Source organism: Grampus griseus (genome assembly GCF_964374135.1).
Source record: "Grampus griseus genome assembly, chromosome: 2".
Classification (NCBI taxonomy): domain Eukaryota; kingdom Metazoa; phylum Chordata; class Mammalia; order Artiodactyla; family Delphinidae; genus Grampus; species Grampus griseus.
In genome coordinates, this window is record NC_139018.1 from 100,765,908 (window position 1) to 100,786,921 (window position 21,014).

General features: G+C 35.7%; 1 protein-coding gene across 9 annotated transcripts in view; it reads left to right on the top strand.

Moving 5' to 3' along the window:
- TCF12 (transcription factor 12) overlaps nucleotides 1-21,014 on the top strand; it is a 381,119-nt gene that overhangs the window by 296,240 nt on the left and 63,865 nt on the right. For all 9 annotated transcript variants that reach the window (XM_082648173.1, XM_082648177.1, XM_082648178.1 and 6 more), the window contains 2 exons: nucleotides 166-301; nucleotides 4,070-4,122. In XM_082648173.1, coding sequence (XP_082504299.1) covers nucleotides 166-301; nucleotides 4,070-4,122 — 189 coding nt within the window. The remainder of the gene's footprint in view (nucleotides 1-165; nucleotides 302-4,069; nucleotides 4,123-21,014) is intronic.

Below are 21,014 nucleotides of genomic sequence, written 5' to 3' on the forward strand. Positions count from 1 at the left end.
CAGGTTTAAACTAATGGTCTAATAAAATTCAAGTAAGTACTTAGATACTTCCTAAATTCAAGGGTTTGTTGAAGTTACTATAGATAGTTCAGGAGTGATGTCATTTTCAGATCTGGGTTCATAATCAGTGAGAAGATAACTTGTTTTTTTGGCCTTGTTTTATAGTCTAGTCTCCTGAGACAAGATCTAGGGCTTGGAAGCCCAGCACAAATCTCTTCTTCAGGAAAACCTGGGACACCGTACTACTCATTCTCTGCCACAAGTTCCAGGAGAAGACCACTCCATGACTCTGCAGCACTTGGTAAGTGTATCACACAACAAACCCCATTTTACAAATGTTTCTTCCCTGCCCCACTCCCCCTTAGTCTATGCTTCTGGCTGTACTTTTAATTAGAAGAAATTTGGTTTCTTGGGTATCACGATGATATTGGGGCTTATTTACATAAAATAATATATCATATATTTAATAAAAATATTTTTATTTGGTCATCAGTATAAGAGGAACTGAATAGTGAAAAATGGAACTTTAAAAATGGGATTAGTTTTTCCTCTTGTAATAAAAATGTCATGTACTAATATTAACACCTTATTCTTGACTAAAATTGATATAATGCTCAACAGTTTACAAAGTGGTTTTATAGTATACATTCTCATTTCATCCATACAGCAGTCCTAGTAGTCAGTGGATGTAATACTAGCTTTAACATAAAATTGAGGCTCAAAAGAGGACACATTCATATAACTAGAGGTGATTTATGCAGGATACAATTTAAGATTTTCTGACTCCAAGTCCAATGTTCTTTGCATATTAATTGCTTCCACTCCCCACTTTTTAAAAAATTGAGGTAAAATTAGCATAACAATTATCCATATTAAAGTGTACAATCCAGGGACATTTAGTATATTTACAAAACTGTACAGCCATCATCTCTAGCTCCAAAACATCACCTCAAAAGGAAACTCAGTAACTATCAAGCATGCAAATCTCATTTTCTTTAGCTTCCTTCTTTTATGTCTTATACATAGCCTAACCAGGCCAATCTGTTTTGTGTTGCTGCTTACAGCAAGCCTCAGGTATACTCTGACACCCTATCCAGTCAGTGTTTAAATGTGGGAATTTTTGGTTATTCTTACCAAAGAATCCTTTATATAAGAAAATTGAAGTTATAAAGCATGTTTATATTAAGGATAGACCAGCTTCTGAAATAAACATAGTCCACCAAAAGAAAGTATGTCCCAGTTATTTGTTCCACAAATACTTGTTGACACCCCTAATTTGTATGTCTACCTCTGTCAAACCTAAATTTTGGTAAAATATCCCTAGCCTTTGGGTCTAGAATATGCTTGAGGGTGTAAAAGGGCACAGTGATGGATTGTCATACTAGGCATAGAAAGCTCTGGTTAGATATGCCCACCTCTCAGTGTTATGGGTGGTTGAGTATATGTACTGTTAGCTCCGATGATTTAGACCACTGCACTCATTAAGGAAATGGTAAGTTAAAGTATCTTTTCTCCATCTCCACTTTTGTTTCCCACCAAATTAGTTAGTCAGGGTAAGAACATTCTTTTGAGTCTAGATGTGGCGGTGTCACTCTAGAAAAATATCTGTTAGTATGCTATGTGAGCACACACTGTGATAAAAAGCACTAATATAGACGAGTATACTATTACTAAGAGTTCAAGGAGGAAATAAACTATTGGAATATTGAGGGCAGGGAGGGGGAGTGGATTTCATAAATACTCAAGCTTTCCAGAAATTAAAGCTTATATATTCTTCATTTTCATTTTGATTATGATAATGCTAGGTACTATGGATTATTTCTTCTATGCCAGGTACTGTGTATACATACTGCATCTTTACAAAAACTCTATGAGGTTATAATATTAACGTCATGTTGCAAATAAGGAACCAAGACCCTGGAAGCTAAGTAACTTAGCCAAGCCTTGGTATCCAGGGAGGTGCACTCATCTCCTGGGTGAATACCGTTTAGTGGATTATTATTCCATTCTTTATTGTTATTTCTCAGTCTTAGACACTCTTTCTCGGCATTGCAGTTATCCATAAAATCTCTGAAAGGACTTCAGAGATAACCTACGCCAATCTTAGCATCTTCTCAAGCTATTTAGATGCTTTAGGAAATCAACATTCTGCAAAACAGTATCTAACTTATAATACTCTTGCCACAGTTTTTAATATAAACCTAGTAATAATGGCTAAAATTTATTGTGTCATTTTCTGTTAGGCACTTACCTGAGCATCTTTCTGTATTATATTTATTGCAATAACTCCAGGAGGTTATTGTAGGTAACTGAAGTTCTAAGAGGTTAAGTAACTTGCCCAGGCTCACACAGCTGCTGTGTGATGGAGCTGAAATTTGAATCCAATCAGCTTACTCTCTTAACTATTACACTTTGAAACCTCCCAAAAGTGAACTCTGTATCCTAAGTTCATGATTTTGAATCCAACATTATTTATATAATTGTAGAGTGGCAGCTAATGATGAGATTAAAAATATAAAAGAAAAATTTCCATTCCCATGGCAGTGAAGAACTGTCCTTATCTAAACAGCAATGTATTCTACTGCTAACTACCCCAAAAGAGAGTGATGGGCTCCAGACTGATAGGAACAGTTCAGTTGACTCTCTTGGTATGTATGGAGTGTGGCTTTTGCTCAAGGGATACTGTACTAGTTGTGAAAAGTTGGGTTTTAGAAAAGCCTCACAAAGAACAAAAATTTTGCCTGTAAGTTTTATAAATATAGAGTGTGCCAGATGTTTATCTTTGGCACTTTTGTTTTAAGGAAATATAGGCTGCCTCTTGGGGTAGGGAATAGATGCTAATGAGTGTTTTTTTCCTCTTTTTATTGTATAAAATTTTCCATGTGCTACTTACAAAGTTGCTTTTTTAGCTTTGCAGCCTCCTGGGATATTCACTATAAAGATTCCCAGCCCCAATTTAAATGGGTTTCATTCTTTCTTAAACAACTGCATGTTTTATTGTCATATCATTTATGACCCAGGAAAATACCATTTTTACAGTTCTAATTTTTACAGTTTTCAAAAACATTGTAATTAACATCAGCCTTCTTATGCATTCTCTCTTCTTAATAGTGAACCCCTCTGAAAAATCCTGAATTTGATCCATTATTTGTGTACGATTGGAAAGGTGCAATTAACACCATTTTTTACAATAAATAAGATGAACAAGTATTAAATTTTACAGATAAGTAAAAGTAAAATACCAAGTAAGGTCGTTAGGCATATAAAAATATTCATATTCTCCATTATATTAATAAATAATTTGTGTCTTAGAAAGAAATATACTTTAGTTATTTCTTGGAAATAAATATAAATATCCAAGGATAAAATTGTATAATAATTAGTGCTGAAGTTGCAGTTTTAACCACACATTGTTAAAGTAAATGTTCTTATAGAATACTTACAGGATGATATCATACATGACAATGCCTGTATCTAATAGTTTATGTAGCATATCTCAGATATTATTATAACCTTAATTTTTCAGTTATTAAATTTTATTTCAAATTTTTAACATAATACCTTGTAGCATTAGCATTAGCTTTTAGTCTATTTAATATGCTTTTAAACCTAATTCTCAATGTGATATGAACACTAAATTTGTGTCTCTCTTAAGGAGTCATATTATTAAACTGACCTGTTGTACCAAATGCCCCTCTGCAAATGAGCTGAGATAAATGATGTAAAGTGCCTAATATGGAACCTTGCACATAATAGGTGCTTAAGAAATATTATTCCCTTTTCTCACACATGCTTATTGGTTTGTTATTTTCTTTCTTGTTTTACTTTGCTGTCATCTTCCCAAACTTATGGGATATGTATTTCAGAATATATCACTTCATTAGGCGTACCTGTTTTGCACTGGAACCAGTTAGAAAGAATGAGACCCCCTATCCCTGTATTCCCTTACTTACTTCTAAATGCTGGAAGACAAGAAAGGTACTAGGAGGAAAAATTCTTTCCTGCTCATTTGAAGTCTGAAACTTTTCTAATATAAATGCTGATGAAATATACTGTTTCCCACGTGCAGATCCTTTGCAAGCAAAGAAAGTCAGAAAGGTGCCTCCTGGCTTGCCTTCTTCTGTAAGTACCCATTTTTTTTGACTTTGTGGTAAACAAACTGATATCACGTATTCAGTATCTGCTGGCTGTAAGGATACATTTGGTTGGTATCAGTAGGCACACTTCACATAGTAACTGTTCTCTACTTAACGGAATCACTGATTGAGTTAAATCCAAATTCAGTGTTAAGTTTTTAAGATTTCTCTTCAGTGATTTGTAGCTTACTCATACGCTTTTACTCCATGGCCCTGTCATTTGAATTCCCCTCTTGGGAAGAGGACTAGGCTGGTAGCTGTCAAAGAAGATCTCCTGTACAGGTCTTTTGATGTTTAATTAGTCATTATGTTGCTGAACAGGAGGACAGACAGAGATTAATAGCTGAGAATCTTAGAAATTTACATTTGTAATAATCCCAATGGAGCTAAAGACATTAAGATTCGGAGGACATGTTTGGCTCAGCTTGCCTCAGTAGGACTGAGGTTATTAATATGCATAAATCACCAAGTCAGATGTTCATTGTGAAGCCCTTGTGGATTTTAAAACCTTCATTAAGCCTTTCCTAACTTCAGCCTAGCATCAGGAAAGCTTTCAAGCAGCTAGTTTGTTGATCCCTCTTTGCTCAAAAATGTATCCTTTGAGAATAAAGAGCTTTCATGAAGGAGGTTGGAAAGGTTTGGTGAACAACCGTTAATGGCCATGATAATCAAATGCTGTAGGGGTGTTTGTGCTATTAAGTATACTTTATTCTGTTAAAGAGTAAAGTATTTGTAAATGAACCTATATCATAAATCCACCTACAATTTAAAAATCCCTGGTGTGAGGAGGGAAGATTTTTTTTCCTCTCCCTTTTCTTAGAACAAATGGGGAGTGGGGCTTTTGGATTGAGGCCCCATGCCTTGTAGGGTACATCTCTTTGTTGTGTAAATGGATGTTGGCCTTTTATTTGGCAGTACTTAACACATGGGCGCAGGTGCTGCTGGATGAGTCACAGCTCATCGAAGTATACACTGAATGGAATATCTGGCTTGGCAAGTAGTAATCTAGAAGGAGCAGCATGGGTCTTGAGCTTTTTATTTTTTATTAAGGCTGAAGTAGAGATACCATCTTTTTGGTTGTTTGCCTTCCTTCTTTCCTATGTTCTTTCCCCTCCTTCTCTTCCATGTGATACATGAAAACTCAAATTTGAAATCCTCTTTGAAACTCACTTCCAGATGGATCTGAGTTTTATGCAGCCTAGGGCAGCTGTGCTCTGAACCTGCAGCTTACCTGGAAGGTTGGATTGCAGCTGCAGGCATTCTTAAAAGCTTTTGCTTGCATAAGCACTTGGACCCACTAGAGGCTGAATAGCTGCTTGATAAACAAAATGAACACAATGCCTCAAATCATTATTCCCAAAGACAGGATTTTTTTTTCAGCGACAGCTAAAAATAGTTGGGCAATTTACATTTTAACAGTTGTGTGCTGTGCAGGGGTAGGTGGTTCAACAGCATAACATGATTTCTGCTAGATTAACGGAAGTCATATTTAAAACTGACAGAACAGCTAAAACATGTAACTGCGATTTTTTTGGTAATTTGTTACTATAATTCTATGAGAGTAATAGAAGTTAAATTACATATTAATATTTAGTATAACTGCACAGGTTTTAAAAAATACCAGATTAGTAAATGAAAAAGTCATCTCATTTCTTTGCCTGACATTAATTTTAAGAAACAGTATATTTTTGTTGTTTCATAGTTCTTTCATTTTTAAAACAAAAGGGCAAAATGGACAGAACAACCTGGAAAAAGAATAAACACTGGAGGTCACCAGTGTTCCTTGCAATCCTAATCAAAACAGCATTCTCTACCTGGAGGTAATTCTCTGTATTGTCTCAGGTGTTAAGGATGAGCCAAGGAGAGGGGGAAAGCCAGTGAATTCTCATGAAACTGATTTCTTTGAGAACCATTAGAAAATTTCACAAGTCAAGCCTACTTATATATTGTATTACTAGCTTCTTTACTTGGGATTTATTAGATATTTGTATAGAAAATATTAGAAATTATTATTTTCAATTCTGTACTTAACATCAGCAGCAAACATGATCATACTGCTTTGAAACCATGCTGAAAATAGTATTTAAATGTATTGAATGTTATTAAGGATATATAAATGATAAATGCATTTTAATTAGAAGCATATTTTAGATTAAATGCTATGTTGAAATCTCAGGTTTTTAAAAGAGAGTTTTTTTAAACTTTAAAAACTGGTACTTTGATAAATGATACCAAAATAATAAACTGAGAACACTTATCGTTACACTACTTACCTTTTCAGTGTCTAAAACAAATGGAATTTAAAGTAAAGGTTTTCTATTTGGATGCTTTTACTGAAATATATGTAATTCATAGGGCTTTATCAATGTGAATTATTTTTTAAAAATGGGTATAAAAATGAAAATGGACTATGTATATTTTATTTCATGATCATTTGAATATACTTCCCAAACTAGAAACTTGACCGTAACATCTCAGATTTCACAGTTTTCTGCTTGTGCAGTCAACCTTTAGTCATCTGTAAAATACATGTTACCTTTACTAAAAAAAGAGTGAAAGAGCTAGGTTGGTATCATACTGCTCACACCACTACAGAGAACAACAGGCAGTGTTACTTAACATGCAAAGCCATGATAATCTACATAATTTGACCATAGACCATTGGTTAGAGGCCCTTTCTTTTTCTAATCCATGATATGTATTTAGGTATCATAATTACAAACCTCAGCTCCCCTATTCCTCACTGCAGAACAACTGAATGGTAACTTCTGTCTGGATGAAGGTCCGATAACGGTGTATTGACATTCTTAAAGCAGTATGGTCACTAAGGTTAAGAAAATGGTCTGTTCAAATCTGCTGGCTTAGTTATTGATTGATTGTATGACCCTGGACTTGTCAGTTAGCCTTAGGAAGTTTGAACTGGGAAATCTAAAGTTCCTTTCAGGTCTAAAATGTTACATTCTTAGGGTTTTAAAATTAATATGCTCTATACATAACCAAAAGGTGTAATGGGCATAGTTTTCTTCCTACCGATGAAAAAATGGTGTTCTTTAAGCACATTACATTTTCCACTTGTTTCTCTAGACAGGTTGAAATATTGAACAAAGTGAACTTCTGTAGCAGCAACAGTAGAGCGATGCCTGGACATTGAATTCGAACATACAAGCACACCATCATTGCCTGCAGGGAACTAGTGTGAGAAACAAGCATTTAGTGAATTAATTACGTGTATTTCAGTGAGGCAAGTAAAGGTGTGCACCAAGTACTCTGGAAACATAGAGTAGGTAGAACTAACTCTGCCTTGGGAAGTGCTAATGGCCTCAGGAGTTGACATTTGAACTCTGGGAAGATCAGTAGCAGTCGATACAGGTAAAAGGCATAGACATGTAAAAAAATAAACACACTCTCAGGCCACATCTAGAAGTACAGCATTATTGAGTTCTGTACCAAATATAACCTTTATGCTTTTCCTATAGCAGACCCGCTCTCCCACTCCAGAGGAAGATTGAGGAACACATAAGACCAGCTCAGATATGAAAAGAGATAAATTGTCATAGCAGTCTACCCTGGATAAAAGCCTAAAGTCTCCTGGCCTGTAGATAATAGGAGGCATTTGTAGTTGTTAAGATTATCTGGGAGTCTTTCTGAAGGTATGGGTGTGCTTTGACTTTGCAGGATGTTTTCTTTCCTTTTTAGGGCTCCTGAACCTCCCCTCTCCTTCTCTAACCACCAACTCTAGTCTTTGTTCTTCGTATATACACAAGCTGTTTTTCATCTCTATCAAATTTCTACTGAGATAAAACATTTAAGGAAATTTTGAAACACTGGGTAGGGATTGCGAGCAACTGTGATTTTTTTCCTAGTAATTTGTGGGAAAAAGTGAAACATTTGCATTATATTTGTTAGCATCCTTTACAGCCTCAATTTCACTGTGTTAGAGTAACACATATCTTACATGTGTGAGCATCTGTGCTAACCATTATCTGTATCATCTTAATCTTTAATCTTCACCACACCAATCTGTAAGATAACTATATCCTCTTCTTACAGATGAGGAAATTGAGACTCAGAAATATTAAGTAACTTGCCCAAGATTACACATACAGCCAAAGATTACAACCTAATTTAATATAGAAGACCATTTTCTTTTTCTTTTGAATGTTAAAACATGTTGTGTATCTTGGTGTACTCATAAGGTATCTTGGTTAGTATATTAAATTTAAAACAGTTTATTCTGTCAGTTATGTTTTTCTTGATCAAATTTATTAATTGCTTTGTTGTTTAAAGACCTACCACCATCTTGAAAGGATGACGTAGAAAAGCACAGACTTCCTAGTCAGGCAGATGGGTTTTTATCTGGCCTCAGCTGCTTTTTGTTTCGTAACCTTAGAGAAATTGCTTTTAAGTTCTCTGAACACGAAATATCTGTTTTTAAAAGGAGATAGTAATGTTTATCTCAAGTGTTAGTATGAGGGTATTATGTGCCTTACATGTGCCTAGTATATAATGGACACTCAGTAAATGTTCTTTCTTTATTTTTTTCTAGTTCCTACCACTATAGCCTGCAATTTAAAGGAATTTTAGCATTTCATGTTTACCGTTTTTTTTTTTTCTTGGCTGTGCCTCATGGCTTATGGGATTTTAGTTCCCCGACCAGGGATCAAACCTGGGCCCTTGGCAGTGAGAGCGTGTGAGTCCTAACCACTGGACCACCAGGGAATTCCCATACCATATTTTGTTGAAAAGCAAGGAAAAGTTTGAATACATAAGGAAAGATAAATATTATGGTAAATAAAAGTATTTACTTGCACATGTAATGTATGTGCCTGGCACATAGTGAGTAGTAAATTGTAGCTGCTATTGTTGTTAAGAAAGCATTCATTTTCAGAAAAGGAACTTATAGAAGGAGGAAAAATTGATTGAATTAATTCCTGCCTAGAATTCATACTAATTAGTTTTGTCTTCTGAACTATCAAGAGTCTATGCTTTTTTTTTCCTTTATTTTATCATTGGTTGAACATCTTTATGGTCCTCTAAAAGCATTTCTCAGATGGAGGGAAGTTTCTTTGTTCTTCATTTCTTAACTTGATGTTATATAGTATTTCCAAACATAGATCTTTTTTAAAAAATGCCTGCAGAAAATGCAGAATCCTGAAGAAAGAAGCAAGACACTTCCAAGATTTTTATCACCAGCAAAGTAAATATCTATACAGATTTCAGAATACCTTTATATCCAAGTTGTGATCTTGTTCAGTAGCATTTGAAAACATCTTTTGAACATCATCATGCTCTGCATCAAAATGGCATGTCTTATTCATTTTTTTTTAATTTATTTATTTATTTTTGGCTACGTTGGGTCTTTTGTTGCTGCACATAGGCTTTCTCTAGTTGCGGCCAGCGGGGGCTACTCTTTGTTGCGGTGCCCAGGCTTCTCATTGTGGTGGCTTCTCTTGTTACAGAGCATGGGCTCTAGGCGCGCAGGCTTCAGTAGTTGTGGCACACGAACTCAGAAGTTGTGGCTCGTGGGCTCTAGAGCGCAGGCTCAGTAGTTGTGGTGCACGGGTTTAGTTGCTCCGCGGCATGTGAGATCTTCCTGGACCAGGGCTCAAACCTGTGTCCCCTGCATTGGCAGGCGGATTCTTAACCACTGCGCCACCAGGGAAGTCCGGCATGTCTTCTTCATTTTGAACATAACTGGTTTATAGTCCCACACATAGGCTGATGACACAGTCTCTTTGTTTCTTAGTCAAATATCGTGCTAGTCTTTGTCCTCTGTCTTTAAGTGTGTATATATTATCCCACAAAAGCTGTAACAGTTTGTCAGATAATTGCTTTAATTTTTTTGAGAGTTTGAGAGTTAAACTCTCAAAGTATATTTTACCTCCCTACCCATCATGAAAAAATTTTTTTATGATTTTTCCCTCACAAGGAACTTTATTGTTTCTGAGATAAATCAAAGCAGCTTAGACACCACCTTTTCTTGCTTTGCTGCAGACAGGTACAGAGCTCTGTAGCCTTTGAATTGGTAATTGACTATAGTTTAGGAAATGACCTTCCTTTCTGCCAAATGTTTGTAGGATTTTATTTTGTTGGGAATGGCTTTTTTTAATTAATGTGGATTTTTTGTCATTTTTAGTATTAAATTTTCTATTTTAGGGACACCCCTTGAGATAATTGGAGATATTCTGAGGTTTTTCTAAATCACAAAGACCACTAAACATGTACCGTGATCTAGCATTTTCATGTACATACTAAATATAATTAGTAAGAATATTAAATAGAAAAGTCAGAATATTAAATTTTGAGGGTGGCTAAAGTGAGGATTTTTTTTAAAATAGGAAAGGGAGGACAGATACAACTTTCTGGGGCTGATATAAATGAATAACTTGGAAAAGTACCACTTGAAAGATTAGTGGTTATCTGAACCAGTAAGAAAAAGGTCAAGGGTAGAACTGTAGAGATATTGTTACCTCCAGTTTATCCACAAAAATAGTGAGATAAGCTACAAATGTATCTGTGGGAGTGTTCTGTGGAAGTTATTGGGAAGCTAGGGTAGCAGTGTATTTGTAGACAATTATCCGAGACCCTTAACTAGCAAGAATCCTAGTTGATTCTAGAATAAACAGTATTTACATACAGCACCAGCTTAAGCTAAACTTCATAAAGTGAACACTCCAGTTCCTGAACATGAGTGGGAATAGATATCTGCTTAACTCCTTTAGCAGACAAGCCCATAGGGTGCACAACAACTAGGTACTTAAGAGTTTCTTATTTCGAACTGTTAGATAAGCTGTCTCTGTTTGAAGGCTACCTTGATATAAAATTTCCAAACAGACTGATTCTTTCTCTGACCTTACAGGTCATTCTAGCAGGAAAATCTTAGTACCTAAAGCGAATGGTTCTATAATCCATTCCAAACTCATATTCAGTTTGGTCATTGAATGAAAGATTTTCTTCATACATTAATAAGAAGAAATAGCCACTGTTTATGCTGACAGTAACTACTGTTCAGAACAGTGTCAGACTTGTATCAGTGTAGATAATGGGCTTTTAATCCATAGTTCTAAGATGTTGGTTTTTTGTAACAAGCCAGTCCATCTTTGATGATTTCAAGTCAAAAAAAAAAAAAAAGGAAAAGTTACCAGCGAGCAAGTCTTCTGTATGTTTGTACTGATGTGATGGTACAACCACAGTGATATTTGTTATTTTCTGACCTTTCTATTTCTTTTTAAAGAAGGAAGAACATGGCTGAATTTCAGAACCAGCTTTTACGATTTATTGAACTCCTCAGCTGTTATATTTTAGATCCTTGAGACTTTACAAACCAGATGTAGGATAAGCCCCAATGTGTGTGTGTGTGTGTGTGTGTGTGTGTGTGTGTAATTTGTATGGTTTTTAAAGGATATGTGGTTGAATTCTATAAATGCTTTCAGACGTTAAGCCCACTGTTTTGTCATTCAGCATCAGTAGAACCATGAAGTTTTTTTGTTTCGTTTTTTATCTAATACCATTTCTTCAAGTATAGGAAAGAAGGAATAAATTAAGAAACTCCAAGTTTCTTAATTTAAGCCCCAAGTTTGGGGCTCTGGATTTCATTCTAGGTTAGGGAAGGCATTTATATCCTAAGTAATTTGCTGACATGAAATTTGCCATCGCCGATATTTCCTTTGTTTAACCAGTGATGATTTTAGTTTGAAAAGTCATTTAGTGTACTTGTATGATAACTAATTTCAATGAGTGTAACCTATGCTATATAGGTAAGTTCATACTTAGACTTCTAAGCAGTTTAAAAACACTACTAGTTCCAAGATAGTTCCTTATTTCTCCCGTGTTTGTATTCTTTGAATAGATTTTTAAACAAGTTTTTTTTTTTTTTTTTGATTGCACCAGGTCTAATTTGTGGCAGGCGGGCTCCTTAGCTGTGGCTTGCAGGCTCCTTAGTGTGGCATACAAACTCTTAGTTGCAGCATGCATGTGGGATCTAGGTCCCTGACCAGGGATTGAACCCCAGCCCCCTGCATTGGGAGTGCAGAGTCCTAACCACTGCACTACCAGGGAAGTCCGATTTTAAACAAATTTTAAAGTGTTAGCCCTTCAAAGTTTTTGTCTTTTTTATTATCTGCATTTAATTTAAGACATAACCCAGTATATCTATAATATGACAACATTTTATTAATTTTCAAAAGTAATTTGGTTCTAGAAATTGTTTCTGGAAAATTTGCTAGAATCTGCTATCTCTTTCTTATAGCCTATATTTCTACTCTTCCTCAGTGTGCTAGACCAGGAGTCAGCAAACTTTATGTAAAGGGTTCTGTTGTCAATCTGCTCAGCTTTGTGAGTCAGACAGTCTCTGTCACAACTATTCAGCTCTGCTATTGGAATGTGAAAGCAGCCACAGATGATACATAAATGAATGGGCATGACTGTGTTCCAGTAAAACTTTATTTGTAAAATCAGCTGGTAAACCTGATTTGGCCCACAACTATAATTTGCCAACCTCTGCATTAGACTTAAAGACCATAAGTGTATGCCTAGAGTAGATATATTCTTACCTTCTTTATAAATATACTTCCCGTGAAAAACAGACCCAAAGAGAAACAAAATAAAACCCTGCTTTTTGTTTGTTTGTTTTTTAGATCCATTACATGATATTCATTAGTCCCTTCATCATTTCCTTAAGGCCCTAGGCACATTGATAGAAACTTTCCAGGACAGTTATTTGCCTTAAAATGTACCTGACTAGGATGGTGGAAGAACCTCAATATATAAAGTGGATGCTACGAAGTCATAATTTTTCTAGGATTTAAATGTCACATTAGGTAATAATATGCAGAAGTTTATGACATCAAAAATAAGTCCACATAGAGATATATTAGAAAATGTTTATTTGAAACAATTGGGTTTAAAGTATTTAAATAATTTGACTTTGATATAAACAATTCTATTATAATTTTTTCCTTGAACTTATATATACATGTGCCTAATCACCATCTTTTATCCTGGTCCAACTTCCTCATAGAACCCAAAGCTAAAAAAGTCGTTCCTAGCAGCTTGAGAATCAGTTCCAACCCATGTATGATTGTGAGACAGATTCTGTTGAAACACGTGACATGTCTCTCTAAACCTAAAAGCTTCATTCAAAACTTAAGAGAGGAGGGCTTCCCTGGTGGCGCAGTGGTTGAGAGTCCGCCTGCCAATGCGCAGGGGACACGGGTTCCTGCCCCGGTCCGGGAAGATCCCACGTGCTGCGGAGCGGCTGGGCCCGTGAGCCATGGCCTCTGAGCCTGCGCGTCCGGAGCCTGTGCTCTGCAACGGGAGAGGCCACAGCAGTGAGAGGCCCGCGTACCGCAAAAAAAAAAAAAAAAAAACTTAAGAGAATCTTCACTTAGATGACTAGAAAACTCACAATCTCTATAAATTTAAGTGAATATTTATGGTTCTTATTTAGTTTTTTTTTTTAGTTTTATGATGGCTAGTGTTAATAAATAATACTTCATAAATAAGTAATAAAACTTCTCAGGTTTTCCAACTTGAGCTTGATAATTTTTTAAACCATAAAACTTGACATAATTGAAATTAAGTTATCAATATGTTTTTCAACATTACCGAAGATACTTATAAATTTCAAAAAACAGTAATTTGAATGAGAATTAGAAATTTATTGCTACTAGAATGGGCTCCATTTAGTAAATTTCCACTGAGAGAAATATGAATTCATTCTGATAAAGTTAGTGAATATAAAGTGCTTATTGTGAATTAAGAATTCTTCTAGGCTTTAGATATTTAAGTAATAATAAACCATGGACCTTGTACCCTGTCTTCAAGATGCTTACGGTCAAAAGGTAACTTTGACCTTTGGAAATAAGTTAACTTTAAATTTTTTTTCATTTGAGTGATTATCGCCCCCTGGGCACATAGTGGAGTATCCAGGAAATGCTTTTTGAATTAAATTAAGAGGATAAAAATAAATACTGTGAAGCTATTATTTTATGTTATCTATGATGGGGAACATCATCTTTTAATGACTTCCTGCTCCAAGCTGTACTTTTCAACTTTCTCCTACTCTGGCTGTTCCAAATGATCAAAAATATGTTAACTTGCTTTTTTTGTATAAGACACTGAACTATTTGTCCTATTTTTTTCCTCAATTGTGCAGTTAACTCCTAATTATACACAATAATAGAAATAAATTTGCCCCCCAAGCGGTAAATTACCAGTAATTCAGCCATAACTCTACAGTGTGCTGGGATTGACGTAGTTAACAATGTAGTGTCATGATCCTCATGTGACAGATGAGGATGGAAAACCATAATACAGGAAACCTTTTTCTAAAGGAAAAAAAACTATGGTTTCATTGACATAAAAGTAAAACAGTGGTTATCTTCCCATATTAAATTTCTCATACTAAAATTGTCTTCAAGAATTTGATCATTTCTTACCACCTGCTGCTGTCTTCATTATCCAAGCCACTTTTATCTCTTTCCTGAATTAAAGCAGCATCTTCCCAACTGACCTCCCAATTTTCCTTAAATCATTTTTTTTAATACAGGACAATCCCTTTAAATTTTAAGTCAGATGATATTCTTCTGCTCAAAATCCTCCAACAGCATCTCTTATCTCTGCAAAACCAAAGTCCTTAAAATGGCTTTCAAGACCCTTCTTACCTGTTTTCTGCTACCTCCCAGACTTCATCTTCCACTAATTTATCCCTCTAGCCTTCTGCCCTCTTTACTGCTCCTTAAAGATATCAAGCACCGTCCTGCCTCAGGGCCTTTGCATTTACTCTTCTCTCTGCCAGAGCACACCTCCCTTAGTACCCCTATAGCTAGTTTCCTTATATACTTTTCTCTTTGATCACATATCACTTTATCACTGGGGAATCTTTCCTGACCATCCTATATAAAATGGCAACATGCCCCATATTCCCCTCTCTCCTTTCCTGCTATAATTTTCTTTGAAACACTTACTACCATCTGATGTACTATAATTTATTCTTTATCTGTCTTACCCAGGAGAATTTTGATAAAACAGGGATTTTACTTATGTTGTTTATTGCTTTATCAGCAGCTCCTAGGTGCATAATAGATGCTCAGTGAATAGTTGTTGAATAAATGAACAAACTTAAATGATTGGCAATACAGCCATAGTTGTTCTTTCTTCCTGGATCATACTCATTTGACTCAGAGAAGGTATAAACAACATACTGAACAATCTGAAATTAACATATTCTTCAAGGAGAGCTACAAGTATATTTTAACTATCTATACTGTAAGATGTTTAACATGGTTAAACTTTGTAAAAGCTTTTCAGGGAGAAAAAAAAACCTCCAGTTTTTCATCAGAAAAGTGGAAGTGTTTTCTGTGGCAAAGATCACTGGAATTCTTCCCATTTACATAGGCATAGTCTTACTCTCGGTTAGATACATCACAGCTAGGAAGACCTGAATTTGGTTTTCCATGTGTGGACTTAGCATTAATAATTGTGATCCTGTATTCATATCTTTATTCCAATTTTAACAATAGTAACACAGTTTGGATCTTTTTAATATTTCAGTCTCAAATAACCAGTGTTAGAGCACCCCAGTGTTCCTCAAGATCACACAGCTGGGGTTTCCCTGGTGACACAGTGGTTAAGAATCCACCTGCCAGTGCAGAGGACACGGGTTCGAGCCCTGGTCTGGGAAGATCCCACATGGCGCAGAGCAACTAAGCCCATGCACCACAACTACTGAGCCTGTGCTCTAGAGCCATGAGCCACAACTACTGAGCCCACGCGCCTTGAGCCTCTGCTCCACAACAAGAGAAGCCACTGCAATGAGAAGCCCACACACCACAACCAAGAGTAGACCCCACTCACCACAGCTAGAGAAAGCCTGCGTGCAGCAGCGAAGACCAATGCAGCCAAAAATAAATAAGTAAATAAATTAATTTTTAAAAAAAGATCATACAGCTGTAAAGGTACTGTGGTACTGCTACATGCTTTTCACCCTTTATTCTTGTATTATACCCTGTTAACTATCCAACCTATGTATTCATTACAGCCACCTTTGTCTATAATCCACATAATCTCTTTTATGATGTACTAAATTCTCCAGCCAAAAGGCACAAAGAAGCAAATCACAGGCCCAACTTCTTTATTACCGAACAGTGCAGGAGCCACAGCCTACTTAGTTAAGATGAGCTCTCTTAAGTTAAGGATTGTCTCCTTAACTCTTGTTGCCTACTAAAATTATAACAAAGCCATCTCTGTAGAGGCTTACATGTTTATTTGAAGAATATGGCCAAAAATCTTTATTTTCCCGGTGGTGCTGTGTTAAACATAAAATGTCTGACCTGTAGATCAAACTGCACGTTATTAAGAAACCAAAATTGTTACCGAGCTAATTAGATGACAGAATTAGGTAAGAGTTGTTACCTGTTGGTAAGGTGTCAACCCTTTTCATTTTTTTTTACCATTTTATCCTAGACACTACAGAGCTATTTAAAAAGATGTTAGTTTTAAACGAAAATATTACTAGAAATACATAACTAAACCCCTTGTGAAGATAATTCACTTGCCAGCATATAAATGTTACTAGAATACAAGCATTTGGACTCTTAGCTTAGAATTGAGAAGTTGTAATAATGTTTTTGATTCCCTATCTGATCAACCTTTCATTTCATGTGAGGCTCTGGGCTTTTAACTGTGCCACTTGCAGATATGATTATAAAAATACAATTTAAGGTTGGTGTGTGGACATTAGGTCTCATCTATGCCAGTGAGTCATAACCTGGGTCTTCAAAATTAGTAATACAAAATGTAAATATTTCAGAAAACCTAACAAATTGTGTAATTTACTGAAATAAATTATCCATGCTATCAGATTTCTTTCACTAGAATTAGCTCAGCATGGCAGTGCTTCATTTTCCTTTTAATCAGAAGTTCTGAATGGGAGTTGCATGGCTTTTTTTTAACAGGGAAAAATATTCATTATAACTCAAGAAAAGTTTGGGAGACAAAAATCTTTCAGAATAGGAATTCAGTGTTTTGGGGTGGAGTAGGTAATAAAAGGTTTCACTGTTGGTGAAATGGCTAGGAAATGTTTGGCCTAGTTTAATTCCTGAGTTTTCCAGAAATGGAAACTCAGACTCAGGGAAATTCAGTGACCTCGCCTAAGCTCTCATGCTTCCTAAGAGGCAGAGCTAAAACCCGAATCCCTGTCTCCTGACTCGTAGTCTATGCTCTTTTTCATCATATGGTATGACGCCACAGTGTCTGGAACCTGAGCAGCTTATCTCATGTTACAGAGTACTAATGAGTGGTAGGGAGAATTATTCTGCCCTACTGTAAGTATTTGTGATAGAGATGCATAGAACAAGTAGCTTAACACATTTTCTTCTTTCAGAGTTTTGTGACTGTGTTTCCCAACCTGTCTGGTAAGGAACACTTGTTGGGGTGGCATATTGCCTTTACCAGTGAAGCATACTAAGTAAGCATTACTGAAACTTTTGTTTTGCTTTAAACTGACACTATCTCCCATCTCCTCCCCTGCTTATTATACCATCCTCATATATGTTTTCAAACTGAAGTATTACTTGGCTTTTGTTGAGAGTTGGTCACCAGAATTTAATGGTTAGAAATCATTCTCTTTTTTCTTTTCCTTTTTTTTTTTTTTTTTTCCCCCGGTACGCGGGCCTCTCACTGTTGCAGCCTCTCCCATTGCGGAGCACAGACTCCGGACGCACAGGCTCAGCGGCCATGGCTCATGGGCCCAGCCGCTCCGCGGCATGTGGGATCTTCCCGGACCGGGGCACGAACCCGTGTCCCCTGCATCGGCAGGCGGACTCTCAAACACTGCACCACCAGGGAAGCCCCCATTCTCTTTTTAAGATGGGTCTTTTCATAAATTTAGGATCTGCATGATTTCTTCCAGTGAGTATAGCTAAAATGAACTCTTCTTTGTTACTTGATCATTACAAATATGAGGCAGGATGATTTGGTAGATACTCAGTACTTAATTAGAGGTATGAAGTATTAAAAAATTACTACCACTAGCAAGAATTTTTACTGGAACAAAACATAGATTGGTTGCCAGAAATAACTTAATGTATAAGTTATTTAGAGTTTCCAGTTGCAGATTCTTGAAATGGCTCTGGGCTAAGTAAGATGCAGATGTTATTTCTGGTCTCTTTAAAAATAAATTTAAAATAGAGTAGAATATCATGGTACTGTTCCATTTCTCATAAATCGAAAGGATCTGGTACTTTCCAGCTCAGAAGAAAAAAATTACACAGGTCAAAGAAGAAATAAAAAACCGGGGAGCACTTTCCTTAAGGGAGAGCTAACTGGACCCAAGATCAAATTGTTTACCTTTATGGTTTAAAATAATAGCTTTGTTTGCTTCTAGTTTTTGTTTTGTTGTAACCTAATAAGTCAGTAGTGCAATGCCTTGTCCCAGTCTTGAAAGCTCATCAGAGTGCTGGTTTATTAAAGAATTTTAAAACCTGGATACTCTCCTCAACTTCTTTTTACCCGCAGACACACCATTAGTGCTGTGATTATAGAGCCATCTGCAGGAAAATTATCAAGTTGCAACATAGTTAATGAATCTCTTACCGTGTTATTTCAAGTGGTAAATGAGAAGTGACAAACTGCAATTCATGTGGGGAAAGAAATGGACAGCCAAGAGATGCAGGAATTACTAGGGAGGGGGACTCCCCACTTTAATTTTTCGAGGAAAACTGCTTTGTCATAGTTTATGATCAAGATAAACATGAAGTTTGCTTCATGTTTTATATATTCTCAGTAGTGGCAGTTCTATCTTGTTTGAAGGGGTATTTAATGATTGCCTTTTAGAAGCTTTGTATGATCTGTCAGTTCTGTTCATGTTGATGTCAGAGGGATACTATTTAGTTACCTCAGAAAGAGATTTATCTGCTTTTCTCCTCCAGGAGGTATGGCTGTTTTTACACATCCTCATTTTGGTCATATGGTTGTCAAAAGGGGAATTAAACAAGTGTTCTTTTGCCCTATAAATGCAGTTTATACAGCTGACTGTTTACATTGGCTATACAGATAGGTGTTTTCTATTTTGTTAAGCATTAAGCATTTCTAAAACACATGTTAGGCTTGAGATTTTTGTAAAGAGATGATAAGAAATCTGATGTTCTATGTCTGAGACAGATGATGTGATTTGTGAACTTTAGCATGAATTTTACTGAGAAGTGGTGGGGGGGGTGGTTGCTCCTCATTTCCAATCAATATCCAAGTAAATTGTGTACCAGTTTTCAGACCAATCTGTAATATAACTCTGATTATTGGTTTGGCTAGGATTTAGGTACTCACAACTAAGGCATAATTGGAACCAGTTTTTCAAAATATCACCTGAGGAAAGATCAGAAAACCAGGTCTTTGATTTTTCATCTTTTCATACAGTGGAAAGACAGTATTTGGAAGCCTTTTTACTGATTGATTAGTTATCAGCAAGATAGATGAGAGTAATATTGTTGAGTTAGAAGATGCATTATATGATTTCAGATAAATAGCATTATTATGTTTAAATAATAGGTACTGATTGTTAGTGGATCGGTTTGAGAGGGATGCATTATTTCACTAGAGTTTTATATTCTTGCTTTATTTTTTGCAAAAGTAAATTTTCTAAATTGTGAGAAAAATAATATTTCTAAATATTAGAAAAAGACCAGAAGACCAACTTCCTGAACACTTAGGAGTGACTTTATTTACAAAGCAGCATATACTAGAAAAATTTGCAATATAATGTTCAGATATAATACCTGGAATTTTTTGGTGTCTTACTGCGCATTTAGGAGACAGTATTCATTTACTAGTCATCTTTCTGCATGCTAAATAAGGAAGAGGAGACATTTTTGCTTTTGCTTTTGTATCTTCCTACTTGCAGATTCTCTTATTTATTATGCTCTTAAAACTATCCTCACCCCGCACCTCCCTTGCAACCAATAACGTATTAGTTATTTACTGAGTTTCGTAAAGCAGGAATATATAGAGTTCATTTGTGGAATTATTCACATGTGAACTTTGTTTAGCTTTGTTTTTCACTCTGAAAGTCTTATTTTCCAGGAATTGATTCACTTAGAAATAATGTTGAAACTTTTCATGAGGAATCCTATGAGTGGGTTTTAGATTTACTTTTCCAGCCAGATCTTTTGGCCTTTTGGGACACTGGAATGTTGCCTGCTTATTTTAGAAAAAATGTACAATAATATTAACCACTAACTGGCCTTTATTAATTAATTAATTCAACATGTGTAATTCAGTTAAATTGAAATTTTCTTTTAAAATTTTTTTAGAATTTTAAGTCACCCTTGAAACATTCGTGTTTAAGATAGTTTAAAAAACAGATTTGAGAGTTATAGCAATCCAAATATCAAGGATAAAGAAGAGCTAATAAAATAAATTAAAATATTGCATGGGTAACCCCAGGAAATTTTGCATAGCTCTCCGAGGATGATCTGTTTCCCAGTCAACAGAAAAATAAGAAGGAAATAAGGGCCTGGAATTTAAACTGAAGTTGCCAGAAGGTCTCTACCTAGTAGGTTTTTTGGAAACATTTTTTCCTAAATCTTCTGGAAAGAAGTAAATTGCTTAGGCAAAACACATCATAGCTTTTTCTTATCTAGTTTAGGTCTGTGCTTGATGATTGTTGGAATGGCAATAAACATCACATCCTGAACTATTGAAGGCAGGGAAGTATATTTTAAAATCAGTGAAATGCAGTAATCCTCAAACCAGGAATAATCAGTTTGCTAATAAAAGATGTATGGCTCCAAGTCATATTTTTTCAGGGTTCTCTGACATTTTCATTAATCATGTTGCCGGTGTGTACAGTAATGCCCATTTTGCTATAAAAGTTGGTGAGTT